Raw genomic sequence first — 26,818 nt, 5'->3', positions numbered from 1 at the left:
TTATAAGTGTAATAGAGCAGATAAGGAGGTAAAGAGCTAATGAAAGGGGTGGCAGAAAGAGCTTTTGAATGGAGTTATTAGGAGAAATCTTTCTATTATGATGCATAGACAGAAAACTAAATGAAGTGAAGGTAGAAGCCTTGAGGAGGGTATCTGAAGCAGAAAGAACAGCTGGTACAGATGTGTCTAGGCTGGCAGTGAGGTTTGAGAGATGACCAGAAGCCAGATCATGCAGGACCAAAGCATGGACTTTGAATTTTATTCCAGTTATGATAGGAAGCCGCTGGTAGGATTTGAGCTAGAGGAACATACACCACAATAACTGAAGTGTTGACAATCTATACAGTAGACATGGAAACCTAGTAATACCCGAGTTTTGAGTATTTATTTTAAGCATACCTTGTTTTATTGGACTTTGTAGATACTGCTTTATTTTAATTTTTTTTTAACAACAAATTGAAGGTTTGTTGACAGTCCTGTGTGGGGAGGTCTGTTGCCACTATTTTCCACCAGCATTTGCTCATTTCCTGTTTCTTATGGTAATTCTCCCAATATTTCAAATTTTTTTCATTATTATGTTTGTCATGGTGATCTGTGATCCATGATCTTTGATATTACTACCACTACTACTGGCTGAAGGCCCAGATGATGGTTAGCATTTTTTTAGCAATAAAGTCTTTTTTAATTGGGCTTCCCAGGTGGCACAGTGGATTAGGGTATGCACATTGCTTTTTAAACATTTAATAGATGACAGTATGGTATAAACATAAATTTTATTAAAAAAAAAACATAAATTTTATATTCACTGGCAACTGAGAAAGTCATGTGACTTGCTTTGTTGAGATACTTTATTGCAGTGGTCTGGAACCAGACCAGCATGCCTGTGTATGCCAAGCTTTGTTATAAGTATATAGATGGTTTCCTTTAATCATTCTATGAGATGGCTACTTATACCAGTTACTCTCATTTTAAAGGTGAACAGACCAAGACTATTTGCTCAGGATCCTCAGGGAGAAAGTGGTAGCACCTAAGGAATGGAGCCTAGGCTGCCTTCCATTCTTATGCATGTTATCAGAGTTTATACTAGTTATTAATCTATTGGATTAGACATAGTTGTAGTAAACGGTTTTACTGTATGTGTGTGTGGTTAGGGCTTCCCAGGTGGCGCTAGTGGTAAAGAACACGCGTGCCAGTGCAAGTAGACGTAAGAAACACGGCTTCCATCCCTGGGTCAGAAAGATCCCCTGGAGAAGGAAATGGCAGTCCACTCCCGTATTCTTGCCTAGAGAATCCCATGGACAGAGGGGCCTGAAGGGCTACAGTCCATAGAGTCTCAAAGAGTCGGACCTGATTGAAGCAACTTAGCACATGCTCAGTCACTCAGTTGTGTTCTGCTCTTTGAGATCCCGTGGACTGAAGCCCAACAGGCTTTTCTGTGCATGGGATTTTTTCCTAGGCAAGAATAGTGGAGTGGGTTGCCATTTCCTCCTCTAGGGGATCTTCCTTACCCAGGGATTGAACCCACGTCTCCTGCATTGGCAGGTGGATTCTTTACAGCTGATCCATATGGGAAGCACAATATGTGTAAATGCGGTAAATAGAATTCATGTATTGAAGCACTCATGCAGAAAACCAAATGGAGTGAAACCTTTAAATCAGACTTTTTTTTTAATTTAAATGATGTTAATTTTAAATACTGTTCTTTCCCTGAATAGTTAAATAATACAAGTGCATTTTAAGTCTTCATCCTTGAGTTAATAGAGAGACATTTAACTTAATTGAGTTTGAATCACTAATAACTTATTATAATAGTTGAATTTTTTTATCTCAGACTTTTCTCTAAGCCAGTTTGCAACTTTTATTAGCTTATTAATAACTCCATAATTTAATAATTCAGTGACTATTATATTAGAAAAATACTTGAGTAGATCACCCTTATCTGATACCTGTTTTTAAATGTAGAACTCTGAATCCTCATGAACCCAATTCTTGAGAATTACATTGACTGTCCACTTCAGTATGTGCCATGCTCATCATCAAGAATCATAAATAGGAGGTTCTACCTACTCTTCATATATTCCCAAAATAAATTTGCTATATTCCCATAGAAATGATGCTGTAAATGATGGTTTTGTATCTTAACATTGCCCATAAAGGCTTATCAGCCCCTTTAGTAGATGACCAGGTTCAGCCTGATCTTTTTCAGGGGATGGAGGGACAATACTGGGTAAGGGCCTAGTGGAAAATCTGGGGCAGGAAGAGTTCAGGAGTGCTAGAGGCCAGGTGATAAGGGGGAAATTATATCTAAGACTTGTATCTTACAGTCTTTTTAAATAGTTATATACCCAAGTTACTACTTTTGTGCTAGTGTGTAATGGCCTGTCTTTATTCAAAGTTAGTAATCAAGTCTGATCTTGGCTTTTATGGTTTCCATAAGCTCATTTGTTCATACTGTTCATGGGGTTCTCAAGGCAAGAATACTGAAGTGGTTTGCCATTCCCTTCTCCAGGGGACCACGTTTTGTCAGAACTCTACACCATGACCCGTCTGTCTTGGGTGGCCCTACATGGCATGGCTCACAGTTTCATTGAGCTAGACAAGGCTGTGGTCCATGTGATCAGTTTGGTTAGTTTTCTGTGATTGTGGTTTTCATTCTGTCTACCCTCTGATGGATAGCGATAAGAGGCTTATGGAAGGTTCCTGCTGGGAGACACTGAGTGAGGGGGAAACTGGGTCTTGTTCTGATGGGTGGGGCTGTGTTCAGTAAATGTTTAATCAAATATTCTGTTGATGGGCGGGGCTGTGTTCCCTCCCTGTTGCTTGACCTAAGGCCACACTATTGTGGAGGTAATGAAGATAACAGCGACCTCCTTCAAAAGATCCCATGCATGCATTGCTGCACTCAGTGCCCCCAACCCTGCAGCAGGCCACCACCAACCCATGCCTCTGCCGGAGACTCCTGGACACTCACAGGCAAGTCTGGGTCAGTCTCTTGTGGAGTCACTGCTCCTTTCTCCTGGGTCCTGGTGTATACAAGGTTCTGTTTGTGCCCTCCAAGAGTCTGTTTCCCCAGTCCTGTGTGAGTTCTGGTGGCTCTATGGTGGGGTTAATGGCGACCTCCTCCATGACGGCTTATGCCATACCCAGGTCTGCTGCACCCAGAGCCCCTGTGGTAGGCCACTGCTGACCTGTACCTCTACAGAAGACACTCAAACACTTTTGGCTCAGTCTCTGTGGGTTGGGCGTGTGTTTTGTGCCCTTCCCAGGTCTGAGCAGCTCAGGCAACCAGGTGCTTGGCAAATCACCTCCCCAGTCCCGGCCGCTTGGTTTCCCAGGTGCGCCACGAGAGCACCGTCTCAGCTGTGCTGTGTGTCTCCTCTGGAGAGCTGATCTCAGGTTGTGGCCCTCCTGGTGGATGTCAGGCATCCAGGATCTCAGGAAGACAGGTTAGCAGCTGTGAGCCTGCTCACAGTTTGGTGGAAGATTTCATCTCTGGGGCTGAGATTGTAGCAGCCTCTTGCCTTCTGGCTCTGGCTGTCACCCTCTACCTCCCGGTGGGGAGGAGCCGGTATGCAGCTAGCTAGCGTGTATGCATATGAGAGTTGGACTATAAAGAAAGCTGAGTGCAGAGGAATTGATGCTTTTGAACTGTGGTGTTGGAGAAGACTCTTGACAGTCCCTCAGACAGAAAGGAGATACAACCAGTCCATCCTAAAGGAAATTAGTCCTGAATATTCATTGGAAGGACTGATGCTGAAGCTGAAGCTCCAGTACTTTGGCTACCTGATGTGAATAACTGACTCATTGGAAAAGACCCTGATGCTAGGAAAGATTGAAGGCAGGAGGAGAAGGGGACGACAGAAGATGAGATGGTTAGATGGCATCACCGAAGCGATGGACAAGAGTTTGAGTAGGCTCTGGGATTGGTAATGAGCAGGGAAGCCTGGCATGCTGCAGTCCATGGGGTCACAAAGAGTCGGACACAACTGAGTGACTGAACTGAACTGAACTGAAGTTCATTTTTGAAAGCATATAGTATGGGTGTCTCTCTGTATGTGAACTTGAATTTTTCTTGAATTCCATCATTCTTTGTACCTATTCTATAAAGAGAGACCTCAGCAAATGCCTAAAAACACTAGCATGAAAGACCCCCGGCTTTGGTTATGCCTGATGCTGGATGTTCCAGTATTATTTGGGGGGATTCTACATGAGTAAGTTGACAGTAACTGTATTCTCTGTGGCTCTGAAGTCATATATAAATTAGTTCTTTAAAATTAAGTTTTCAGAGAGGTTGTAATGAAAGTCTTAGCTATAAAGCATGACCCTTTAACCTATAGCCATCCCAGTTTCATTAGCTCCGTAAAGACCTTTTATTTTTCGTTCTTTTTTGAGTTCAGCATCTCAGCACAGCTTGGCCTAAAAACTGTCTCAGGTAGTAGAAGCTTTTTTTTCCTCAGACAAGTGAAACTCTGACCAAACGTGAAGTTGATTGCTTTAAAATAATGCCACAAGTCTGACAACACATTGCAGGTGCCACATTGGCTGTTACAGGACTACAGCCCCTCGGGTAAACTCCATTCTGCAGAAAAACACTGTGGAGGGAAACAAAGATAAAGGGATAGATGGGCCTTTGTGAAGGTCATTGTCTCCATTTATCCAGAATTCACTTGCCTCACAAAGCACTAATTGGCATGTGATGAGAGCTTCCTGAATAGGCTCTGAAGACACAAGAATAAAAGGGATTGGTACCAATTGTGATAACAAGCCCTGTGTCCCTTTACTAATAGGCAGAAATGTCACACTGTAAGCACGCACTTAGAAGATAAATCTGGGGACTACAATTCACCTTTTAGAAGTTGGGTTTCAAAAAGCAGATCTCCTTTCAACATAGTTAAAATATTTACTACCCCCGCCTCCTCTAATCTGTTTACCTTCCTGTCTACCTATCTGTCTATCTTTAGAGCTGCCCTCTGCTGGAAGCATGGAGCATGTGTATTTTTTAAACCTCAGGCCTTGCTATTTGGAGAAATAACATGGTAACTCTAAAACAGATAAATATGTTTTCTTGGCATAGTTTTGCATGTTTTCACCAGTTTAAATATAGCAAGGGGCTTCCATAATCAATTTTTTTGTTCAGCTCTTAAATGGTAACCACACAACTGTATCATTTGATGAGCTAGAACAAAATATCATTCACAAAAAAACTGATAATGCATGAAATAAGTAGAAACCCACTAATAGGATGCTTGCATTAGAATGTCTGAATGATCTAGAAGTCTTTTACCTTGATTTACTTATTGAATTTACTTATCTATATTCTGGAAAGGATGTAAGACTGTGTGAACAGACATGCTTACTACTAGTGAATGGCCTTTCAGTAAAATTTTTCTGTCTTTCCTGAGAACCAACAATCTGAGAACAAATGAGGTGCTGGAATTGAAGACGGCTTATCTGTGAAGTTGGATCTCTTGCTGTTACATGACTTCAAAGTCAATCTTAAGAAAATGTAGGCAGTTTGACAGGATGGCTAAACTTGTTTTCAAAAGTGAGACAAGATTAAATAGCAGTATTAGTTGAAAATCTCAGTGGACTTCCCTGGTAGTTTAGCTGGTAAAGAATTCGCCTGCAATGCAGGAGCCCTGGTTTGATTCCTGGGTCGAGAACATCCACTGGAGAAGAGATAGGCTACCCACTCCAGTATTCTTGGGCTTCCCTGGTGGCTCAGCTGGTAAAGAATCTGCCTGCAATGCAGGAGACCTGGGTTGGGAAAATCCCCTGGAGAAGGGCATGACAACCCACTTCAGTATTCTTGCCAGGAGAATGCCCATGGACAGAGGAGCCTGGCAGACTACAGTCCATGGGGTCACAGAGAGTCAGACACGACTGAGCGACTAAGTGCAGCACACAGCACAGACTGTTCAGTAAACCTTGAAAATCTGTGCCTGTTTCGCTAGTGTGAAACTATCCATTCTTGGTGAGAGAATTTCTACCCAGTAATTCATGGCAATTTGGGATTAATTTGGAGAGCTCAAGATTTCTGCTTTAAAATTGCACCTGCCAAGCAGCACCTAACACACAATTTCCCACTAAAGTACTTTTAAAAAGGAATAAAGCTTCATAGTAGCAGAGGAAAATAGAACTGAGGTCTTCCTTGGGCAAGAATCTAGAAAATTTTTTCACTAACTTGAGGAGCAAGAGATTGTCAGGTTTATTTATTTGAGGCCTACCTGAGATGAGATAGGAAAATATTGTTATCTTTCTCTTATCCATCTTTACTAATGATTCCAAAAAAAAGCAAGATTTACTAGCAGTTAGAAAATTGAGCATACCTCCTTCACTGCTTCTGCTTTTGGCAGCACCATGATACTTTGCTCCACCCCGGCAGCACAGGTCCTTCTGCAGCTGTTCAGAGGTTGGATCCTAGAAATCCCTGAGCAGAGATCACGGGCTTTGATGAGACTGTGCTGCATTGGGAAGCATATTCTATCTGCACTCTCAATGGGCTGGGTACAGGAGCATCCTGCTTCCCGGGTCTGCAGTTCAGCTCATGCACTTGTCTCCCAAGGGAAACAGCAGGACCTTAGTCCACAGCAGCCAGTGCTGGATCCTGGAGTTTAACTAGAAATTACAGACACCAGCCTGCCATCCGTCTAGTGACCTAATTAAGCTGGAAGATCAGTGGGCAGTGAGTGAAATCAGTAATGGTCCACACATCCTGCTTTACTGCAGAATTCTTCCTGTCGCTTCACAGTAGATAAATACCCATGACAACTTAACATTATACTATGGAAGAATACTGCAGAAAAGAACAAAACCTTCCTGAAAACTCAGAAGAACACAGCTTAAAAATAACTTTTAAAAAAAGAACAAAGAACTTTGGGCGATTATGTTCATTCTCTAGAGGATGCAAGGAGATAGATTGTGAAAGCAGAGCAAGAAAGCCATGGTGGAGGGCAGGATAAGATGAAAAGGAAAAGGGTTGGAAAGCAGATGGATGAGGCAAGGAGCCCAACAAAGAACAACCCAAAATGCAATGGCCTCATTGAAATTGTACTTGAGATCATAAAGAGCAGAACAGAGGTGGTACGAGAAAGTTCCATTCAGGGTTGTGAGTGTAGAAGAGAAGGACAGAGTTAGGGTAATGATGAAGGGACAGGTGTCCTCACAGAGCACAGCAAGGGAACTTAAGCCTTACAGGTGTGCCTTAGAACTAGAAGAGAAGACATGAACAAAAGCGTAATGGAAGAGAAAGTTTCCAAGCTGAAAAAAGTTTGCACGTGTCCAAAGGATTTACCCTATTTCATTTAAAATTGGAAGAAAGAGACCGTAACTAGATAAATCTGGGCAATGGGCAACAATTTTTAATGACAAGAACAATCTGTGTATCCCCAAGCTTCCCCGCTATCACACAGGTACAAATGAGAACAGACTGTGCTGTAATAATTCTTCTTTAGTAAAAGCTTACCCCTGAAGTCTTGTGGTGCCACGGCCTCAGTACCTAGAAGCAGAGCCTCAGCTGAACTCTCTGGGATGTTATCTCTCCTGTGTCTCTGAGGGAGGCCCTGTCCCAGGCTTGGTCCTGGCTGGCACCTTTACCACTGCTTGGTTTTCCGAGTCGCGGTTCCACGGAAAACAGCCCAGGCCAGTCGCTGCTGAGCTCAGCCTCTCATTTTAGGATCCTCATGTTTGTCAGGCAGCTGCAGCCACTGGCATTTTTCTTCCAGACACGCTAGTCTCTCTGTTGCTGCCCTACCCTCACTGTGACTCCAACTCTTCCCTTTTTTATTGAAGGCTTAACAGTGGTAGAATAATATTTAAAATAAGATGAAATCACTGGCGGCTACCAGGTAAATTGTCTTTCAGAGCCTAAAACTCAGTCCCCAGTGCAACCTCAACGGGCCCCTTTAGGATCACTTCCTTCCTCAGCCCATTGTCTGACACCTAGTGGTCAAGCCTGGTTTCCCTTCCCTTCCTAGGAGTTTGTCTAAACATGTCAGGGTCTCCTGGGAGGCCAAAGCTCAGGTCTGAAAGGCCCCAGGTAAGGAAGGAGTTCCCTTTTCCTTCCATACTAAGGGCTTTCCGTCAAGCCTTCCTTTCATATCTCAGAATCTGCCTTTTCCTGTAGGATCCAGGGGCACAGTCACTGTCTTCACAGAAGTCCGCTCTGGTCACCCTCTAGGATGTGACCTTCCCTGGTATATAAAAGGGACAAACTGATCAGAGCACAGCAGAGCAACGGCAGCACAAAGATACACATCCATGTCCTTACGTCGTCCCATCGCAGATTAAAAAGAGAGAAAAGACCTGTCGTGTCTTAACACATTTCTAAGTCTGGGTGGCTCAATCTTCAGTCCTCATATGAACTTTGTCAACGGTACTGGTTAGGTTGGTGCTTCACCTGTGTGGGTCCTTTTCTGCCAAACCTTTCTAGGAAGAAACCTCCCCAGCATGGGAGCACAGCGCTGGATTATGGAGGTGTGGGAGGCTGATCTCCACCCCGATTTCACTCTAAACATCATTGCCCTTGTCCTGCGTAAAACATCATTCATTGACTTTCCATCTTAGCACCCACTACATCTCCACCTGTTCTTAATTGAGATATTTTTATACATGGGGATAAAGAGTTTTTAAAATCACTATAGGCCTCCAGGAAGGAGACTTTTTATTTTTTTAACAAAGGAAAAGTGATCAGCCAGACTCTACCTAGATTTCTGAAATTCAGTGGGATCATATAAAGAGTTGATCCAAGTATTTTATTCTATGAAGATGTCCTTTATGTAAAAAGTCAACACAAAGGTATTCTCTGATATACAATAGGTGTAAAAAGATGGCACTCCTGTATGCTTAAAAACCAAATACACGCATATCAACTGTGCAGAGAAAAAAACTGGAAGGAAACATGAACCATATTATAGTGGTTGCTTTGGTGATTTTTATTCTGCTTCTTTATTTTTCTTTGTGTTGTCTAAAATTTCCTGAAAAACATTCACTGCTATTTTAACCTCTGAAAAGTAAGATAAGCATTGGGAAAATTTGAACTAAAGAGCATCTGTAAAGGATAATAATAAAAAAAATTACAGAATATCTATAAGGGACAAAGTACACTAGGAACTGTGTTCCCAGGTAGTATACTGAACCTCAGTGTAGAAAATGGAGGAAAGAAAGGAGTATACTTTTTCAAAAAAGGCCCTCTCTTGCTATAAACATGTAAATACTGTGTAAAATTCAGAGAAGGCAATGGCACCCCACTCCAGGATGGAGGAGCCTGGTAGGCTGCAGTCCGTGGGGTCGAGAAGAGTCAGACACGACTGAGTGGCTTCACTTTCACTTTTCACTTTACTGCATTGGAGAAGGGAATGGCAACCCACTCCAGTATTCTTGCCTGGAGAATCCCAGGGACGGGGAGCCTGGTGGGCTGCCGGCTGTGGGGTCGCACAGACGACTGAAGTGACTTAGCAGCAGCAGCAACTGTGTAAAGTGTAAAATACTATGTTTGTCAGTGTTCACATTAAAATGAAAGGCCATATGCCCAGTGAATGAAGCCAATCCCTAGAAAAATACTTTTAATCTTTTGAAAGGCGGAAAACAATCAGAAAGGATATTCTACACAGTGTAAATAAACCAATAATTTAATATTTATCTTCTAATAGTTTTACCAAGATCTTCTCTGGGTTTATTAATAGGTCGAGCAATATCATAATGTCATTTTCCATGGCCCAGAAGGGAGCTTGCAAGACTACATCGCCCATCAGCTTGCACTCTGCCTGAAGGTATGGGTTGACCACATACCCTCTCCTTTTCTTTGAAAATCCGAAAGAGTTCAGAACTAACCACACTCTTCTTATCACAGCACAGACAAATGGCTGCAGGATTCCCCTGTGAAATAGTGAGAGCTGAAGTGGATGCTGATTTCTCCAAGGAACAGCTAGTAGATCTGTTCATCAGTAGTGGTAAGACCATCTCAGCAAACTGAATTGTGATAACCAAAAGGCATGTTTTGTCAATTAAGCCATTGCAAGGAAAAAATGTTGTGCTTAGGGATAAATTTAAGTAGACTGTTCAATTATGCCGCAGCTATGGGATGAAAACTGGGAACCCTGGTGACACTTGTAAAAAGACACTTATGTACGTGTCATTGCATCTGTTCTGCATCCTGCATTCTGTTTATAAATTATCTGAAGTGTAATATATAACTGGCACTAGAGGATACCAAAGGAGGGGGTGGGTGGTGGGAGCAGTCCACCTTAGTGAAACTGTTGTATCATTGGTGCAGTTTTGAATTAATTGCACGGTGGTAATAAGCGATCGATTTTTTAGTAAATTTTATTATTCATAAATTCTGTACAACAGAGCACCCCTTGTTGTTGCGCCTGGGGTGCACTGCTTCCTCCACTTCATTCTTAGTATGCCATTGACCAGCACTTGGCTAAACACAAACCACGCATTAACTAACTCATTTGGACTTCCCCGGTGGCTCAGCAGGTAAAGAATCCTCCTGTAATGTGACATGGGTTCCATTCCTGGGTCTGGAAGATCCCCTAGAGTAGGAAATGACAACCTGCTCCAGTATTCTTGCGTGGAAAATTCCATGGACAGAAGAGCCTGACGGGCTACAGTCCAAAGGGTCGCAAAGAGGCAGACATGACTAAGTGAGCACACTCGGTCTCCACAACAGCCCTATGCAAGTTGGGTTTTTTCCCCACTCGGAGAGATTCTAGTTTAGTTTGTCTGAGTGTGGAATGGGCACCAGCATTTAAAAACTTTTTTTTTACTGGAGTTATAGTTGATTTACAATGCTGTGTTAGTTTCAGGCGTATAGCAAAGTGACTCTGTTACACGTGTACAGGGACCCACCCTTTTCTTCGTTCTTTTTCCCGTGTAGGCCGTTATAGAGTACTTACTTATTTCTGGCCATGCTGGGTCCTCACTGCTGCATGTGCTGTAAGTAGTTGCAGTGTGAGGGCTCTCTTGTTGCAGCTCACAGTCTCTGGGGTGCCCAGGCTCAGTTGCCTCATGGCACGTGGGATCTTTCCTGGCCAGAGATCAAACCCATGTCTCCGCATGGGCAGCTGGACTGTCAACCACTGGACCACCAGGGAAGCCCCTTGAGTCGGTGTTATTATCTCCATTTCAAAGGTGAGGAAACAGGCATGAAGAGCTTCAGTAACTTGCCACAAACTACACAGCAGCAGAACCGTGATTTAAACATATTAATTAATGCAGCATTTTTGTGAATTCCCCATCTTAGGCTCCAGAGCTTAACACCCCCATGTCCAGCACAGGCACAGTTAGTATAACCCTGTAGAGTATAAATGACTAGTGAAACAAAACTGAAATGGAGCAGCCTCTGGTCTCTATGGGCTCAAAACCTCAGAGAACCTGGGGATGGGGTGAAGGAGAGAGGTGGTTGTGAGCTGAGTTAGGATGCAATAAAGTGCAAATTCAGGTCTCTTCTTTAGGGGAAGGGGCGATTCTCATCTTTGGACCTGTGATCAAGGGAGATATCCTGTAGGTGGTGACCAGGCTGAGGAAGATGGAAATTACCAGGAGTTCCTAAGCCAAGAAATACAATTAAGAGGCAATTTAGAGACAGACTGGGGAGTCCACAGACATAGAAGCACATTTTGGGGACAGGAAAACTCCACCAGAATCTGAATGTTGCTGTAGTACTCAGGCGATTCTTTGCCAGAAAGTAGTGAGAGTAAGTGACAGAAAACTGTTTTCTCTGACAATACTAATAAAAGCTAATGTTTACTAAGCTTTGTCTCTGGTAAGCCCTATTTGGGGCTTCCCTGGTAGCTCAGACAGTAAAGAATCTGCCTGCAATACAGGAGACCCAGATTCAATCCCTGGGTCAGGAAGATCCCCTGGAGAAGGTAATGGCAACCCAGTCCAGTATTCTTGCCTGGAGTATTCCGTGTTTAGAGGAGCCTGGCAGGCTACAGTCCATGGGGTCACATAGAGTCAAACACAACTGAGTGACTAACACACTTAAGCCCTATTCTAACCTCCCTGGTTTATAAACACTTGAGACAAGAGGTTAAGTGCTGGCCCATGGACGCCACAGCGAGGACACAGCAGTGCAGACATAAACCAAGCAGTCAGAATCCTGAACCTGACCTCAATCACTGCCTGCTGCTGCTCCTCAAAAACTCATCTGCGCCCCCCATTTCCCCCCCTTAGTTTTATAGAGAAAACCCCCTACACTTTTTCAATATTCAGTCTTTCTTCATTTCAGAGTAAGAAGTTAAAACATGGTGTGTCTTGTCCTATCAGGGTAAATAGCAATTAGACTGAACTCTGTTCTAAGCTTAGCTAAAAAAAAAAAAAAAGGCTGAAAACAGTGAGTTAGGTCAAGAAGGATGCTAAGGTGACCAGCTCAGCGTTTCTAAATCTTTGAGGAGCACCTTTCTAAAAATAACTCTTCTTCCTAATTTCCCAATTCAGTGAGTCTCTTGGCCCCCACACTTGGAACTCAGGTCGCGTTGGCAGACCTGAAAACCTAAATGCCCACATGTGCCATAAGCTACACAAAGGAGTGAAGCAGGCTGGTGGGGGCAGGAGGGAGGGAAGCCTGTCCCTATCTCCATGAGAACAGCAGCTCTCAGCTCTAAGCAGCTGAGTGGAGATGCAATTTCATGGGTTTTGTGACTTGCAGAAAGAAGCAAGAAACCCAAGTTTTATGTGAAAATGTGGGAGTTTGTTCTTCAGTGTTTTCAACTATCTTAATTTTTAAAGCTATGTTAAGACCGTCTAGAACCCCCCAGGTCCTCTGATTCACAGAGCACTCACTCCTGTCACACAGCCAGTCCACGGTCGCGTCCTGCCAAGTGGGCCTCAGTGGGCCTTTTTCATCCATCCCCGTCAGGACCATCCTACTTCATGCCTCCTTTTACTCTGTCTTGTCTACTTACCTGTAAGTGGCTGCTCTGCCCTCCTTTTCTCCTCCCTGAACATCCTTCACAGATCACCAGACCCCTGATTAGAAGCTCTTCGTGATTCCTGTCCATTCTTCCATCACCCACCGAACAAAGTCAGTGCCACTCTGTCTTCCATTCTAGGACATTGTTCCACTTAATCTGTTTATTTGACCTTTTTTAATTTTTTGAGATATAACAGTAAGTGCAAGGGATACAGGGTGTTGATATGATACCCAAATATTACAAAATGATTACCACTGTATCATTAGCTAGAATTTCCATCACCTCATATAATTACCATTTCTTTCTTGCAGTGAGAACATTTACTGTCTACTCTCTCAGCAATTTTCAAGTATATAATAAATACAGTATTAACCCCCCCCCAAACTTATTCATCTTATAACTGAAAGTTTGTATCCTCTGACTGGCATCTCGTTTCCCTCACCCTCCAGACTTTGACAACCTCTATTCTACTTGGTTTCATCATTTTGGCATTTTTAGATTCTACATACAAGAATACCATGCAGTATTTGTTTCACTCTGTCTGATTTACCTCCCCTAACATAATGCCCTCAAGGTCCATCCGTGTTGTCTAGACAGCAGAATCTCTTTCTTTCTCATGGCTGAATCATATCCTAGTGTAGCCACATTTTTGTTATTCATTCAGCTCTTGATGGATGGTTAGATTGTTTCCATATTTTGTCTCCTGTGAATAATGCTGTGATGGACACAGGTGTGCAGATATTGCTTCAAGATCCTGATTTCATTCCCTTAGGAGATATGCCCAGAAGTGATATTGCTGGATCCTATGCTACTTCTGTTTTTTAGGTTTTTGAGGACCCTCCATACTGTTTTCCACAGTGGCTGCACCAATTTATATTCCCACCAAGAGTGCCCAAGGGTTCCCTTTTCTATACATCATTACCATTTGTTAACTCTGTTTAGTGATAGCCTTTCTAACAGTTGTTAAGTGATATCTCATTGTGCTTTTGATTGACGTGGATTTGTGCATTTCCCAGACGGTTAGTGATGCTGAGCCTGTTTTCATGTACCTGTTGGCCATTTGTACATCTTCTTTGGAATATCTGACTCTTTAAAAAAAATAGATATCTAAGCTCCAGCAGAATATAGTATTTCTTCCTCACATGTCCTTTGCTTTTCTACTCTCCACATCTTTGTTTATTCTGCAGCCTTCATCTAGAATTACTCTGAAATTTCATCTAGAATAAACACACAAACTTTCGTTTCCCCCACCCCCTACACACACACATACCATGACTACCGCATGGCAGGTTCCCAGTAAAGTACTGTGTTGTACATGACTAGTTAAAATAAGACATGGCAGTCCCTGTTTTAAATACTCTGAAGTGAAGTGAAGTCGCTCAGTTGTGTCCGACTCTTTGCGACCCCATGGATTGTAGCCTACCAGGCTTCTCATTCCATGGGATTTTCCAGGCAATAGTAATGGAATGGATTGCCATTTCCTTCTCTAGGGGATCTTCCTGATCCAGGGATCGAACCCGGGTCTCCCACATTGTAGCAGACGCTTAACCGTCTGAGCCACCAGGGAAGTCGTACTCTAAGGACACCCCAAATAAAGGCTTGTCTGATCTCTCCAGATATGACAACTACCTCTGATGAAGAGCAGTAAGCTTTGTTTACCTCTGAGTCCCACCCAGCTATAGTTCAAGGCTGTGAGGCTTATTTGGGCTTTTATGTTCACTGACACATAGTATGAGCTCCTTGAAGGCTAGGAATGGAGCTTTTTCTTCTATTTCACTTTGTACACTGATTGCCAATAATTACTTGTTGAGTGAATGGCTGAATCTCCTGATATAAGAAATAGGCAAAGAAAAATGGAATGTTAATCACACTTAGTTGTCAGCAAGTAGAAGAACTTGCTTACAGTGAAGCTAGAAAGAAAAAAGAGAGTGTAGGAGTTGTTGAGGCCGTACTTGATGACAGGGCATAAAAACAGAATGAATTGGATTTCAGAAAGGTTTTCAAATGATAGACTGAGTCCAAAAAATCTACTCTCTTATGTAGGGAATAGTATAGCATCTCCACGTAGTAAAGGATTTTTATTCTGTATTTGGCTCAATAATTTACAAGTATCAAATATCCTTTTTTTTTTTTTTTTAATAGCACAAATAAGACACAAACACAAGACTTCTACCTGCTAAGACCTTGAATGCAGTTACCCGTTAGCAAGCGGAGCATATTGGAGGTTCCTCATTCGCCTTCTTCCCCGCATCTAGTCAGTCCTCGTTCCTCTTGAATCTATTTCCCATATCTCATCTCCTCCTCCCGCTCTCCAGTCCACCTGCCACCTGTCATCTCTTGCTCAAGGGACTGTGGCACTAACCCTTCTTGTTCTTCTCCTCTCTCTCCTTTCAGAAGCCCTCTGCAGGCTTCCAGAAGGCTCACCCTAAAATGTAAAGCTGCTCATGACAATTTCCTATGATTATACTCTAGTGTCACCAGAATAGACACTGGAGGTCTCTGCATGTCATGTCAGGAACACTGCAGTCTGGCTTCAGATCTCTGCCTCGCTGCTGTCCATCCTCAACTTCTGAAACTCCATCCATTGTCACCGTCATTTTCACAGCAGCAGGACCCACTGCTCTTGATAGGTGGCCAATGAGGAGATCATGGGGAAGTACATTGTGAGTAGACGGGGACACCAGAAACTCCTGAGGCAGTACCAGGGAATCGCAAGTGAGCCAGAGGGAAGGATCTGTGGACAGTGTGGTGTCACTGTGTGTCGTGCAGAAAGCCCTCAGGAGGGAATTTTCTTTTGTGGTAAAAGAAAGGGTGATGAAAAAGGACAGAGTAAAGAAGGCAGAGATCTGGGTTAGAGAGGAGGAGCTTCAAGGCTATTCTACTTAAGCTTTTAGAATACTAATGGGATAGAAAATATCTATCCCCTAGTCTCTCTTTTTTTAACCAAGAAAGTAAATTGATTGAATAATACAACTGCCATATGAGGATGTGCTGATTCATAAGGTGTTCTAAACGTATTCCTAGTTTTTAACCTTATTTTCTAAAAAAAAAAAAAAAAAAGTTTAAACTACGTAGATTTAGCTGGAGACATTATTTTGCCAACAAAGGTCCGTCTAGTCAAGGCTATGGTTTTTCCAGTGGTCGTGTATGGATGTGAGAGTTGGACTGTGAAGAAAGCTGAGCGCCGAAGAATTGATGCTTTTGAACTGTGGTGTTGGAGAAGACTCCTGAGAGTCTTCTTGGACTGCAAGGAGATCCAGCCAGCCCATCCTAAAGGAGATTGGTCCTGGAAGGAATGATGCTAAAGCTGAAACTCCAGTACTTTGGCCACCTCATGCGAAGAATTGACTCATTGGAAAAGACTCTGATGCTGGGAGGGATTGGGGACAGGAGGAGCAGGGGACGACAGAAGATGAGATGGCTGGATGGCATCACTGACTCGATAGACGTGAGTCTGAGTGAACTCCGGGAGTTGGTGATGGACAGGGAGGCCTGGCGTGCTGCAATTCATGGGGTCGCAAAGAGTCGGACACGACTGAGCAACTGAACTGAATTGAGCTGACTGAAGAATGTTGAGCTTTCCTCTTCCAATACGCATAGCACATACATTTCCATATATGTTCCTCTGTATGATTCTGTAGAAGAAAGCCAGTGAAAAGAGACAGAGAATGAATAAAAGAAGTGTATGAGCAACAAAATACAAGAAGGAAGAGTAGCAGATTTTTAAAAATTACTAGTTTTAAGAATCTAAAACTTACATGGATTCTGAAATGGTACCAGTGAAGACAGGAAGGTAGAACAGAAGATCAGTTCAAGAAGAATGACATAGCACTTATACCTGCAATGGATATTTTGTTCATTTTAAATAACATCTTCCTCCTCGTATTGGCTTTTGTGAGAAACTGTCATGTCACATGGAGAAGGCGATGGCACCCCACTCCAGTACTCTTGCCTGGAAAATCCCATGGACAGAGGAGCCTCGTGGGCTGAAGTCCACGGGGTAGCTAAGAGTCGGACACGACTGAGCGACTTCACTTTCACTTTTCACTTTTCACTTTCCACTTTCATGCATTGGAGAGGAAATGGCAACCCACTCCAGTGTTCTTGCCTGGAGAATCCCAGGGACGAGGGAGCCTGGTGGGCTGCCATCTCTGGGGTCGCACAGAGTCGGACACGACTGAGTGACTTAGCAGCAGCAGCAGCAGTCACGTCACATGGCTCAGTTATTTGGTAAGGAGGGTGTGAACGTGTATTAGAATGGGTCAAACTTCTCCTCAGTATAAGGTATTGAGTTAGGTTAGCAAGACAGATATTTTTTTAAATTCATGTGACAGTAGTAGTAAGAAAAAAAAAATAAACACTCATTTGGTATTTTAAAACAATGCTTAGAATTCCTGAGAAAACTTTCTACTTCCAAAGAAATAAAGATGGAATTACTGTAATAATATCATATGTAATTGAAGTCTACATAAATGAGATTTCCTCCTTGGACCCTACATTGCTAGAGGCTCTTTGCAGACCTTTCCCTTGCTTCTCCTCTGGACTCAGAGCATCATCCCCACAGAGCCTTGTTTTAAATGGACGGTGTAAAACATGGGCCACGTCCATCCCCAAAGAGGAGAGTGTGGACTTGGCCTCACCTTAGACATGGAGTGATTTGGGTTTAACTATAAATGTGATACATTATTTTTAAACCAGTGAGTCTTGCTCTAGGACTTAGCTATCCAGAACTTTGAAAACAAAGGTGTGCAAAACTGAACTATAGCCCTGAGCCTAGCCCAGGAGATATCTGATTAAGATTATACTGATCTCTGGGGAGGAGCAGAGATGATACACCTATCAAGTTAGAAGAAAGAAGGACTAAAAGAGATAGTTTCAGAAATGGGGTTTTGAATTAGCAGAGGACAAAGGGAATTTAAATGGTCAACTTTCCCACAACAGGCCAGAAGAAATCTCCAGATATAATATGGCATGAGTAGCCATCTTGTGTCTCCATAAACCCTGATCAAAGGCTGAATAATCCTTCAAACCCAAAGGTGTGATGAGTTTTTGCTTCTGTGGTTGGTTAATATTATAGAAATGAATCCATGTTAAATAACTTGAACTAGACATGCTATGCTATGCTATGCTATGCTAAGGTTCTCCTGCATTGCAGGCGGATTCTTTATCAGCTGGGCTGGTAAAGCCATCATACTTCCATAATAAGTGTAGTTCTGAAATGACATGTGACCCTGAGAAGCACAGAATGTGTTCGTGCTCTTTACTGAGGAGCCGTGGTGAGGGGACGTGGCACGTGCCAAGTGCTAGTGCCCACCCCCACAGACAACTCGACGGAGAGGCAGCCCGTTTTGTTTCTGGTCTTTTCGTTTTTAAAGCTTTGTAGCATCCAGAAAAGTTATTTCCATCTCAGAAGAGATTAATTTACAGTGTTCAAGGAGTTCTCTTGAAACTGACAATGCATTTGTGTCTAGAGTAACCCAGAGGTGGAGTGGTTATAATGTCCTATCATAAGTGTTTGTGGAAAGTGGAACTACTTGACAGAATCACTGCTGAGTATTCTAAATTGATCTTTTCTCAAGGTTAGTTTAGCTAAGACTCGGGCATCTTAGAATCTTCTAAAATATTAAAAGGTGATATAAATTTTTTATTCTTTGCTATCTAGCAAGTATTATAGATGTATTTCAATTACCGTATTAACATTTGAGTGCTTAGCAGGTGCCCAGGCAATCTTTCAGTTAAATTTTATCTACCGATTTGTCTAATACATATAACAATAATACTCCATTTATGCAGTTCAGGCCCCCCGTCTTTAATGTGAGGACCCCTAAAATAAGAATCACAAGACCCAGATTATGGTCCTTCCTTATCACTGTTTCTAAAGCCTTCGTCAAATCTCCTTAACATCTCTGAGATCTATGAAATGAAAGGAGGGATCTGCTTGTCTCTGAGGTCCTGTCTCCATAATTTTATGAACATTTTACATATGTGTAATTTAAAGGATTAAATTTATTAAAATAAATTTAAAGTGTTCAATCCTCATTGAAGGATTTTGACCCTTTGTATTCTGAAATATCCATCTATAAAATACATACTACCTATTTTTATAGATCAATGAATAATTTAAAATAAAATGATAACTTAGCCACTGACCAGGTCACAAAATAGAACATCTCTAGCTTCCAGAATGGGCCCACGTGCCACACCCTTGTTCACAAACCCTTCCTTCTAGAGGTAGCCGCTAGTCTCGCTTTTGTCATCATTTCTTTGCTTTTTAAAAACAGTTTTACTGTCTACGAATTCCTAAAGTATATGTTCATGTTTTAAAGTGTATGTTTCATGAACTGTAAATGATGGTGTCATATCGTTTGTATCCTTGTGTGATTTGTTTCTTAATATACCGTTTGTGACGGTCTTCCGTGTGGCTGCTTGTAGCTACAGTTTGTTCATTTTCAAATCCATTGTAGGAACGTACTTTCTACTCTGTTGTTGGTGGACATTTGGGTTGATTCCGTTTGGGATCTGTTACGGAACTAGTTAATGTTGGGTCGTTGTGTGCGGGGGTATCCTCAGCTGTATTCAGTAATTTCAAACTGTTTCCCAGAGTCTTTATACTTTCCCAGCTATGTCAGAGCGCCGTGTCACATCTTTGCTAACACATAAACTTTTACAAGTTTGTACATTTCTGTCATTTTATGTTTTAATCATTGATCATTTAATCACTGATACATTTTAATCATTGAATTTCTGTTTTGACCCCAGCGTGTCTGATCCCAGTGAAACAATCTCCTGCTAACAAGAAAATCATCGTCATCTTAGAGAACTTGGAAAAATCTTCATTGTCTGAGTTACTGGGGGACTTTTTGGGACCTCTGGAAAATCACAGCACTGAAAGCCCCTGTACCTTCCAAAAAGGTAAAGATAGTGGAGAGACCACCCCAGGAAGCCAGCTGCTTTAAGAGCTTTCTAATCTCTCTGTCCCCTGGAGCACACGTTACGCTTCATGGCCGTCTTTCCTTCACTTGTTTGGACTTGTTCCCTGCTATGGTTTCCTGATGTTGGACTGCTGCTTTGGTTTGTTTTAGGAAACGGAATGTCTGAATGCTACTACTTTCATGAGAACTGCTTTCTGATGGGAACAATCGCCAAGGCCTGTCTCCAGGGCTCCGACTTGCTGGTGCAGCAGCATTTCCGCTGGGTGCAGCTGCGCTGGGACGGCGAGCCCATGCACGGGCTGCTGCAGAGGTTCCTCAGGAGGAAGGTTGTGAATAAGGTAACAGACCACACACAGCCCATTGTTGGGAGAGGGTCCTTGACATTCCCTGGCATTGCTGTCAGGCAACCTGGGCTTGAGCTCTGCCACTTACTGTGTGGCTTCTGGCAAGTAAAAACTGGGGATAGGCAAGCGTCAAGTGGGGCTTCCCTGGTGGCTAAGACAGTAAAGAATCTGCCTGCAGTGCAGGAGATTGGGTTTTCAGGAGACTCAGGTTCAATCCCTGGGTCAGGAAGATCCCCTGGAGGAGGGCTTGGCAACCCACTCCAGTATTCTTGCCTGGAAAAATCCTTTGGACAGAGGAACCTGGCAGGCTGCAGTCCATGGGGTCATAAAGAGTTGGACACAACTGAGCGACTAACACTTTAAGGGTTAAATAGGATAATGCATGTAAAACTCATAGCAGTACCTATACTATGTCAAGTATTTTTAAAAAAACAAATAGACGTCCCTGATGGTTCAGTGGTTCAGACTCTGAGCTTTGAGTGCAAGGGATGCAGGTTTGATCCTCGTTGGGAAACTAAGATGATGGGGGCCCCCCCTCCAAAATAAGCAGATAGGTTTTACTGTTTTAATTAACCATTCTCAAGGGGTCTCCCTGAGTTTAAATGCTGAGACTAGATTAGAAAATTAATCATTCTTCTTAAGGAAAAGCTACTGTTTCCTTGGAGCCTTCATTATCCATCTACTCAATCTAGTTTTAATATTTGTTACATTGCATTATAGTAACTTTTAAAAAGTCATATGAAAAAATTAGAAATCTCTGTTGACACATTTTTAAGAAGAATAATCACTTTTAGTGATTTTTCATAGTAAATATTCTTCATTCTATCAAAATAACAAAATTAATTTAGTGTACTTACCAAATTGAGCACATTATTCTCTAATGTCGTATTCTTAAATTAGGCCAGTAGCTAAGTGTCTGGGTGGATTTGAAATAAAAGAGCTCGATTTAGCAAGATTTTATTGTTTAATCCTGCACAGTGGGCCACACTGGGAGGACAGGATCTTCATTGTATCAGCAGAGGAGTTTAAGCTGTAGGTAATATGACACCCCACTGTTAGCTGCTTCACACACAAAAAGAGGCTTTTTTCCCTTACATAACCAGATGCCTTGCGGTAGGTGTTGCTGATGTCCATTCACACCGTGATGCCAGGTCCCAGGTCTGGGTGAATCTCTTGGCCTCTCTTCAGGACTGCCTGGTTTCTGCAGGGCTTCGGGCACCACACCCTCACACAGACTTGTTCACAGGTAGGGAGCAGGATGCCGAGCTGTTCGAGAGGGAACTTAGGCTGCTTTTGCCTCCTTCTTATCAGGGGGAACAGCATCTTTTTCTGAAACTCCCAGAATCAGAAGACTTCCCCTTAATGGTTCATTAACCAGAACTGGTTTCATGCCCACCCTTCTGCCATAGACCTTGGCTAGAGCTATCTTCCCAACACCAGAGTGCGCCACCAAGCTCCTGAACAAAATCGCTGTGTCTGTTGTGTTAGAGCATGTGAATGTACATGCAGTCATAGAGGAGGGCTGGGGAGGGTGGTGGAGGGAGAAGGGTGCAGCGGTAATGCCGTTGGTAATTCAGTGACAGTCCCTACTATTGGTGATTTCAATTAGTACCTGAAGTTCCTAATTGAATCAGAAATCGTCTGCCCCAAGCTCTGCTAAAGTCAGTTCCCTGATCATAAATATATGCTTTTGACCAAAGCACATCTATTATATGACCTCAGCCAATAAGAAGAAAGGTGAGATAAAGACAGTCATGGGTTTTGTAGCTTTTCACATCAGTGATGCTTCCATTAACTTCATCACTATTAATATTTAAATCTTACTGCTAAAAAACTCACCTAAAGAACTGCAAAAGATACCAGTATTTTTCTTAAAGACTTTATTATTTTTAGAGCAATTTTCGGTTTACAATAAAATCGAAAGGGAGATATAGAGATTTCTACCCATTGCTCCTCAAATATGCATAGCCTCCCCCATTCTCACCAGAAGGCTGCATTATTTCATCAAGGAGGAACCTACCCTGACACAGCAAAGTGCCTGGTTTATCTAAGAGAAAAACATGGAATGCTTCACCAATTTCTGTGTCTTTCTTGCGCAGGGGCCATGCTAATCTTCCTTGAAATCTTTCCTAACCCTCTCCCTCTTCTGGCTCTCTGGTAAACATAGTTTGAAAAGGATTGATTTTACTTATTTTGAAAAGAAAGTTCTCTTCAAGCTCTACACTTTCCTCCATTGTGCTTGAGGATGGGCAAGTGGGGTGTGCTGTAAGGAACAGAAAGTGGGGAGGAAGGGCAATGTGTTTATAATTTACCAGGAGTCACTTCAAGTAGGTTAATAAAATGGATTCCTGGGGTAGGTGTACAGTGGGAATGAAGACAACTGCAAAACAACAGAAATCGTGTAACTGCAGGATGGAGCCAAATAATGGGGGTGCTTAGAAGCACGCTGGCATGTGATCAAAATTTCTTCTTCCAGTTTCTCACAGGAATAAAAATAAACGTATTTTTTGGAGGAGACAAAGCTTCTAGTATTTAATAAAAAATAATTGTACCTTTAGTAGGAAATTGAAAGCGAAAGAAAGCGTTGGTCACTCTTTTGTGTCTGACTCTTTGCAACCCCATGGACTGTAGCCCACCAGGATCCTCTGTCCATGGAATTCTCCAGGCAAGAATACTGGAGTGGATTGCCATTCCCTTCTCCAGGGGATCTTACCCACCCAGGGATTGAACCTGGGCCTCCTGCATTGCGGGCAGATTCTTTACTGTCTGAGCCACCAGAGAAAGCCAAGGAAAGTAATATTCATCTATTAATTGTAGCCATGATCTCATTTTCACTGGAAGACTATCAGAAAAAGTGGGAGAAATATGATCCTCTTTTGAAAAAATGGGATATTATAACAGATCCCAAATCCTCGTGTGACACAGTGATGTTACTTTAATGAAGCTGCTAGAATTACTGAACCACTCTTGCATTTTTTTCTATGCCAAATTCTGTCCCTTGATGTAGGATATACAGACATTCACATATTATCCTCAGTCTTAATATCATAATTCCTTGGTAAAGTAGAGATTTACATGAATGTGTTTCTTATAAAAATAGTTAATTGCTATATCTGACTTCTAAATATTTGAGAGATTTCTCTTCGTAGTATATAAATCTTTGTCCTTTTGTGAATCCTCTGTAGTACCAAAAAGGGGCTCTTGTATAAGATATAATTCTAAAAAGAGCTGCTCCCATTCAACCGTGTGTTACACAGCATTACTTAAACTCTTCACTTTTAAATCAGAAAACATGTCTTCATGCTAGCATAGTTGTGTGCATTTTAAGGTAGCATTTTAGCTGAGACTTTCCTTCTAGGGAAATTAAAAATAAGACAAAGTGAACATGCCATAGATTCCAATATGCCATCTTATCACTTATCCATATTAAAATATTTAATGTCATTTTTATGTCATTTATTCAAAATCCTTTTTTGAACACCTACTATTTGCAAGTCCTTGTGAGATATTCTGTACACATGTGAAAAATGGTTTCTTCCAGCACTGATGTTTAAGAATTCATCCAAGTAAGACACCTCATCCAGGGTGTCTCGCTTCGCTGTCACGTCTGCATCTTTTCATTTGATGTAACAAACTGCAGATCCTGTATTTCACACTAACACACACAACAGGGTATATTATTAACTAATCCCTCTTTCACCCACCCCAAGTGAAGGTAAGACTAGATTTGGCTACAGTTTTGTTTTATAAATTTTTATAGCTTTAATTTCGAATGGTTAGAAACAACAGGACAACGAGCACTGTGCTAACCCAAGCCCCTGTCTTCCTCCTCTCTGTCTCCAGTTCAGAGGTCAGGTGCCCTCTCCCTGCGACCCCGTGTGCAAGACGGTCGACTGGGCCCTGGCCGTGTGGCGCCAGCTCAACTCGTGCCTGGCCCGCCTGGGCACGCCGGAAGCACTTCTCGGGCCACAGCATTTCCTGTCTTGTCCTGTAGTCCCGGGGCACGCCCAGGCAACAGTGAAGTGAGTGTCATTAGTCCTTCTTTGCCTTTAAAGTATTTAAAGTAGAGCCCTGGCCAGGTGGGAGTGTGTGAGAGTGAGAAAGCTATGACACTCCTATCGTCAACATGGGAAGTGGAGCCCTGCCCTCTTGTCAGAGGATGACCATGACTTGTGTGTTGGGCAGTTCCTAAGGAAACAATTTTTGCTAAGACTAGATAGATCATAGGTTTCCTCTGTTTTCAAAACTCTCATCAGATCCATATGTGGCTTGCTGTGCAGTGTCTCCTGAGGAAGGCCCACATAAGAAATTCAGTCAAGTACCCTGTAACCAAAAAAATAAAACACATTCTACTGATGAATTGAAAAGCTTGCTCTTTTATTAATGATACTTATACACTTACATGAGTAGTAGCTCAGATGGTAAGAATCTGCTTGCAATGCACGAGGCCCGGGTTCAATCCTTGGGTGAGGAAGATCCCCTGGAGAAGGGAATGATACACACTCAAGTATTCTTGCCTGGAGAATTCCATGGACAGAGTAGACTTATAAACTTACTATATTTTCCTTTGTAGCAGCTTATAAAAATAGACATACATATAGGAAGGTTAATGACATAGAATATCAGAAGGAAGTTGAAAGGAGGAAGGAATTGTCACCGTCCGACTTCCTTAGTAAGGGTTCTGTGATTCGCTGTTAGATTTGATTCTGTACTTTCTGGCATCCTGGGCAGAAATCTATTTTGGAAAGCAAGGGATGCAAGTAAAATGTCTTCTCTATTGTAACACAAACTATCAATTTAATAACAGTTAATTGAGGGAGGAGTACTGTATTAAAAAATACATAGTAATTTCTTGTTAAAAAGCAGTACATTTATTCATATAATTACCCGATTCTCTCAGTATCATGATTACATCTGAGCCTTTTTTGCCCCTGACATCCAGAATCTCAAGATTCTTAGGAGCCATATTTGGTTTTTCCTGTCTGCAGCACAGTCATTGTCAAAAACTAGAGGCTCTGAGACTTGTACCCTCTTTGCAAGCTGACAGGTTAGCCTGCTGGGTGCAGGATGCTGGGTCAGAGGCCCGCTCCTCATCACTCAGAGCCCAGCCGCAGCCCAGCCATCTGAACCGTCTGCAGTGGTTTCCCCGGCTCCTCAGGTCCCACAGGGTGATGCGTAGCAGCCCAGGTGGATGCTGGCTTTAGCAGCAAAATGTGGAATCACCCCATCTTCTAATGGGGGATGCTGGTAAATCTGCCCACCCTTTGCCCTGGAAGGAACCATAACTTTCATCATCCTGGTCAGGAAACAATCTGCCCTCTGCGCCAGAAGGAGACATTATCTCTACTTCCCAAGTCTGTGTACACTGCTAACATCCTTGAAAAGACAATCCAGGAAAACAGCTGACACGAGAATACAGAAATGCCATGGAAACTTATCTCCCAACAGCCGTATTAAGGAACTGCTTTTCTAAAATTTTCTTACTTTTTTTTTTTTTTTTTTAGCCAAAGCTTTTATCTTTACCTCCTCAGCACCTTTAGGAGTAACTGTTTGCTTTTCTTTTTTTTTTTTTTTCCTGGAATTACATGTCACTCTACATTAACAGAGAAACTTGATACTAGGTAATAGTTTTAACAGTTCCTATTCTAGGTGATATAGTTTTGTCTACAGCTTTTAATGCTAACTGTTTTTTAATACTACAACAAAGTATAATCTTTTTTGAAGGAATTTTGATTGGCATTGAGTGCTCTAAATTTCAATTAAAGCCCTGCAACAGCTACAGCTATTAATGCAGTCCACCTGCGGCAGTGGCTGGTTGACCCCATCCCCTCTCTTCAGGGCTCACCTGCCATGTGTAGACACCAAGCCCCTGCAGAGCAGGAAGATTTAATTTGCCAGTGATCATAAAATGTATCCCAATTTCAGAAATACTAAAAACATATGTATCTTAGTAAGGAAAATGGCAAATAAGTTTAAGCTATTTAGACACAGATTTTCAGGAAATCTTTTTTCCTCCAGATTTCTTTAGTCTGTAAAGTTTTCCATGTATTTTTCCCTTTCCATGTATTTATTTGTGCATTCATTTATTCAGCACTCTAGTGCTCCAGGATCTTACAAAGAAAAACAGAAACAGGTAAACAGTTTCATTAGAAATACATTGTTATTTGTAAAGCACATTCAAACTGTTTTGGTGTTAGATAATTTCACTTATTCTGAAACAACCTGGGAAAGGTAGCCTATCCATAGAAACCCTTAGGCTTTGTTCAGGGTCTTCAGCTCTGTCCCGGGTAGAGTTGTGTGTGATTCCTGGGAGCCTGGGTCCTAACTGTGAACCCTCTCTTGGAAGGTGGATGTCTAAGCTATGGAATGCTGTCATTGCACCCAGAGTTCAAGAAGCAATATTGTCAAGAGCCTCTCTGAAAAGACAGCCCGGCCTTGGGCAAACAACTAAAAACCCCAGCCAAGGGCAGCAGGCTGTAGTTAGAGCTGCTCTCAGCATTTTGCTTAATAAAGCTGTTCTGCATGGCTGTCCCCTCCAGAGAGCAGGTATGTGGGTTTATGCTGGGAGGAGAGGAAATTCGCTATTATGTAATGCTTGCTTGAACTGGCTTTTAGGGAA

At 42.4% G+C, this 26,818-nt stretch overlaps 1 protein-coding gene and 1 pseudogene across 2 annotated transcripts in view; one reads left to right on the top strand and one right to left on the bottom strand.

Annotated features, from left to right (window-relative positions):
• The window catches only part of CTTNBP2 (cortactin binding protein 2), a 168,141-nt gene that overhangs the window by 129,816 nt on the left and 11,507 nt on the right, over positions 1-26,818 (top strand). For both annotated transcript variants that reach the window (XM_070369594.1, XM_070369595.1), the window contains 6 exons: positions 9,684-9,770; positions 9,851-9,950; positions 19,683-19,835; positions 20,006-20,193; positions 24,043-24,221; positions 26,546-26,745. In XM_070369594.1, coding sequence (XP_070225695.1) covers positions 9,684-9,770; positions 9,851-9,950; positions 19,683-19,835; positions 20,006-20,193; positions 24,043-24,221; positions 26,546-26,745 — 907 coding nt within the window. The remainder of the gene's footprint in view (positions 1-9,683; positions 9,771-9,850; positions 9,951-19,682; positions 19,836-20,005; positions 20,194-24,042; positions 24,222-26,545; positions 26,746-26,818) is intronic.
• Positions 22,254-22,333, bottom strand: LOC138987718 (U6 spliceosomal RNA; annotated as a pseudogene).

Source organism: Bos mutus, chromosome 4 (assembly GCF_027580195.1).
Source record: "Bos mutus isolate GX-2022 chromosome 4, NWIPB_WYAK_1.1, whole genome shotgun sequence".
Taxonomy (NCBI): Eukaryota; Metazoa; Chordata; class Mammalia; order Artiodactyla; family Bovidae; genus Bos; species Bos mutus.
This window is presented reverse-complemented; position numbering and strand designations above follow the sequence as displayed.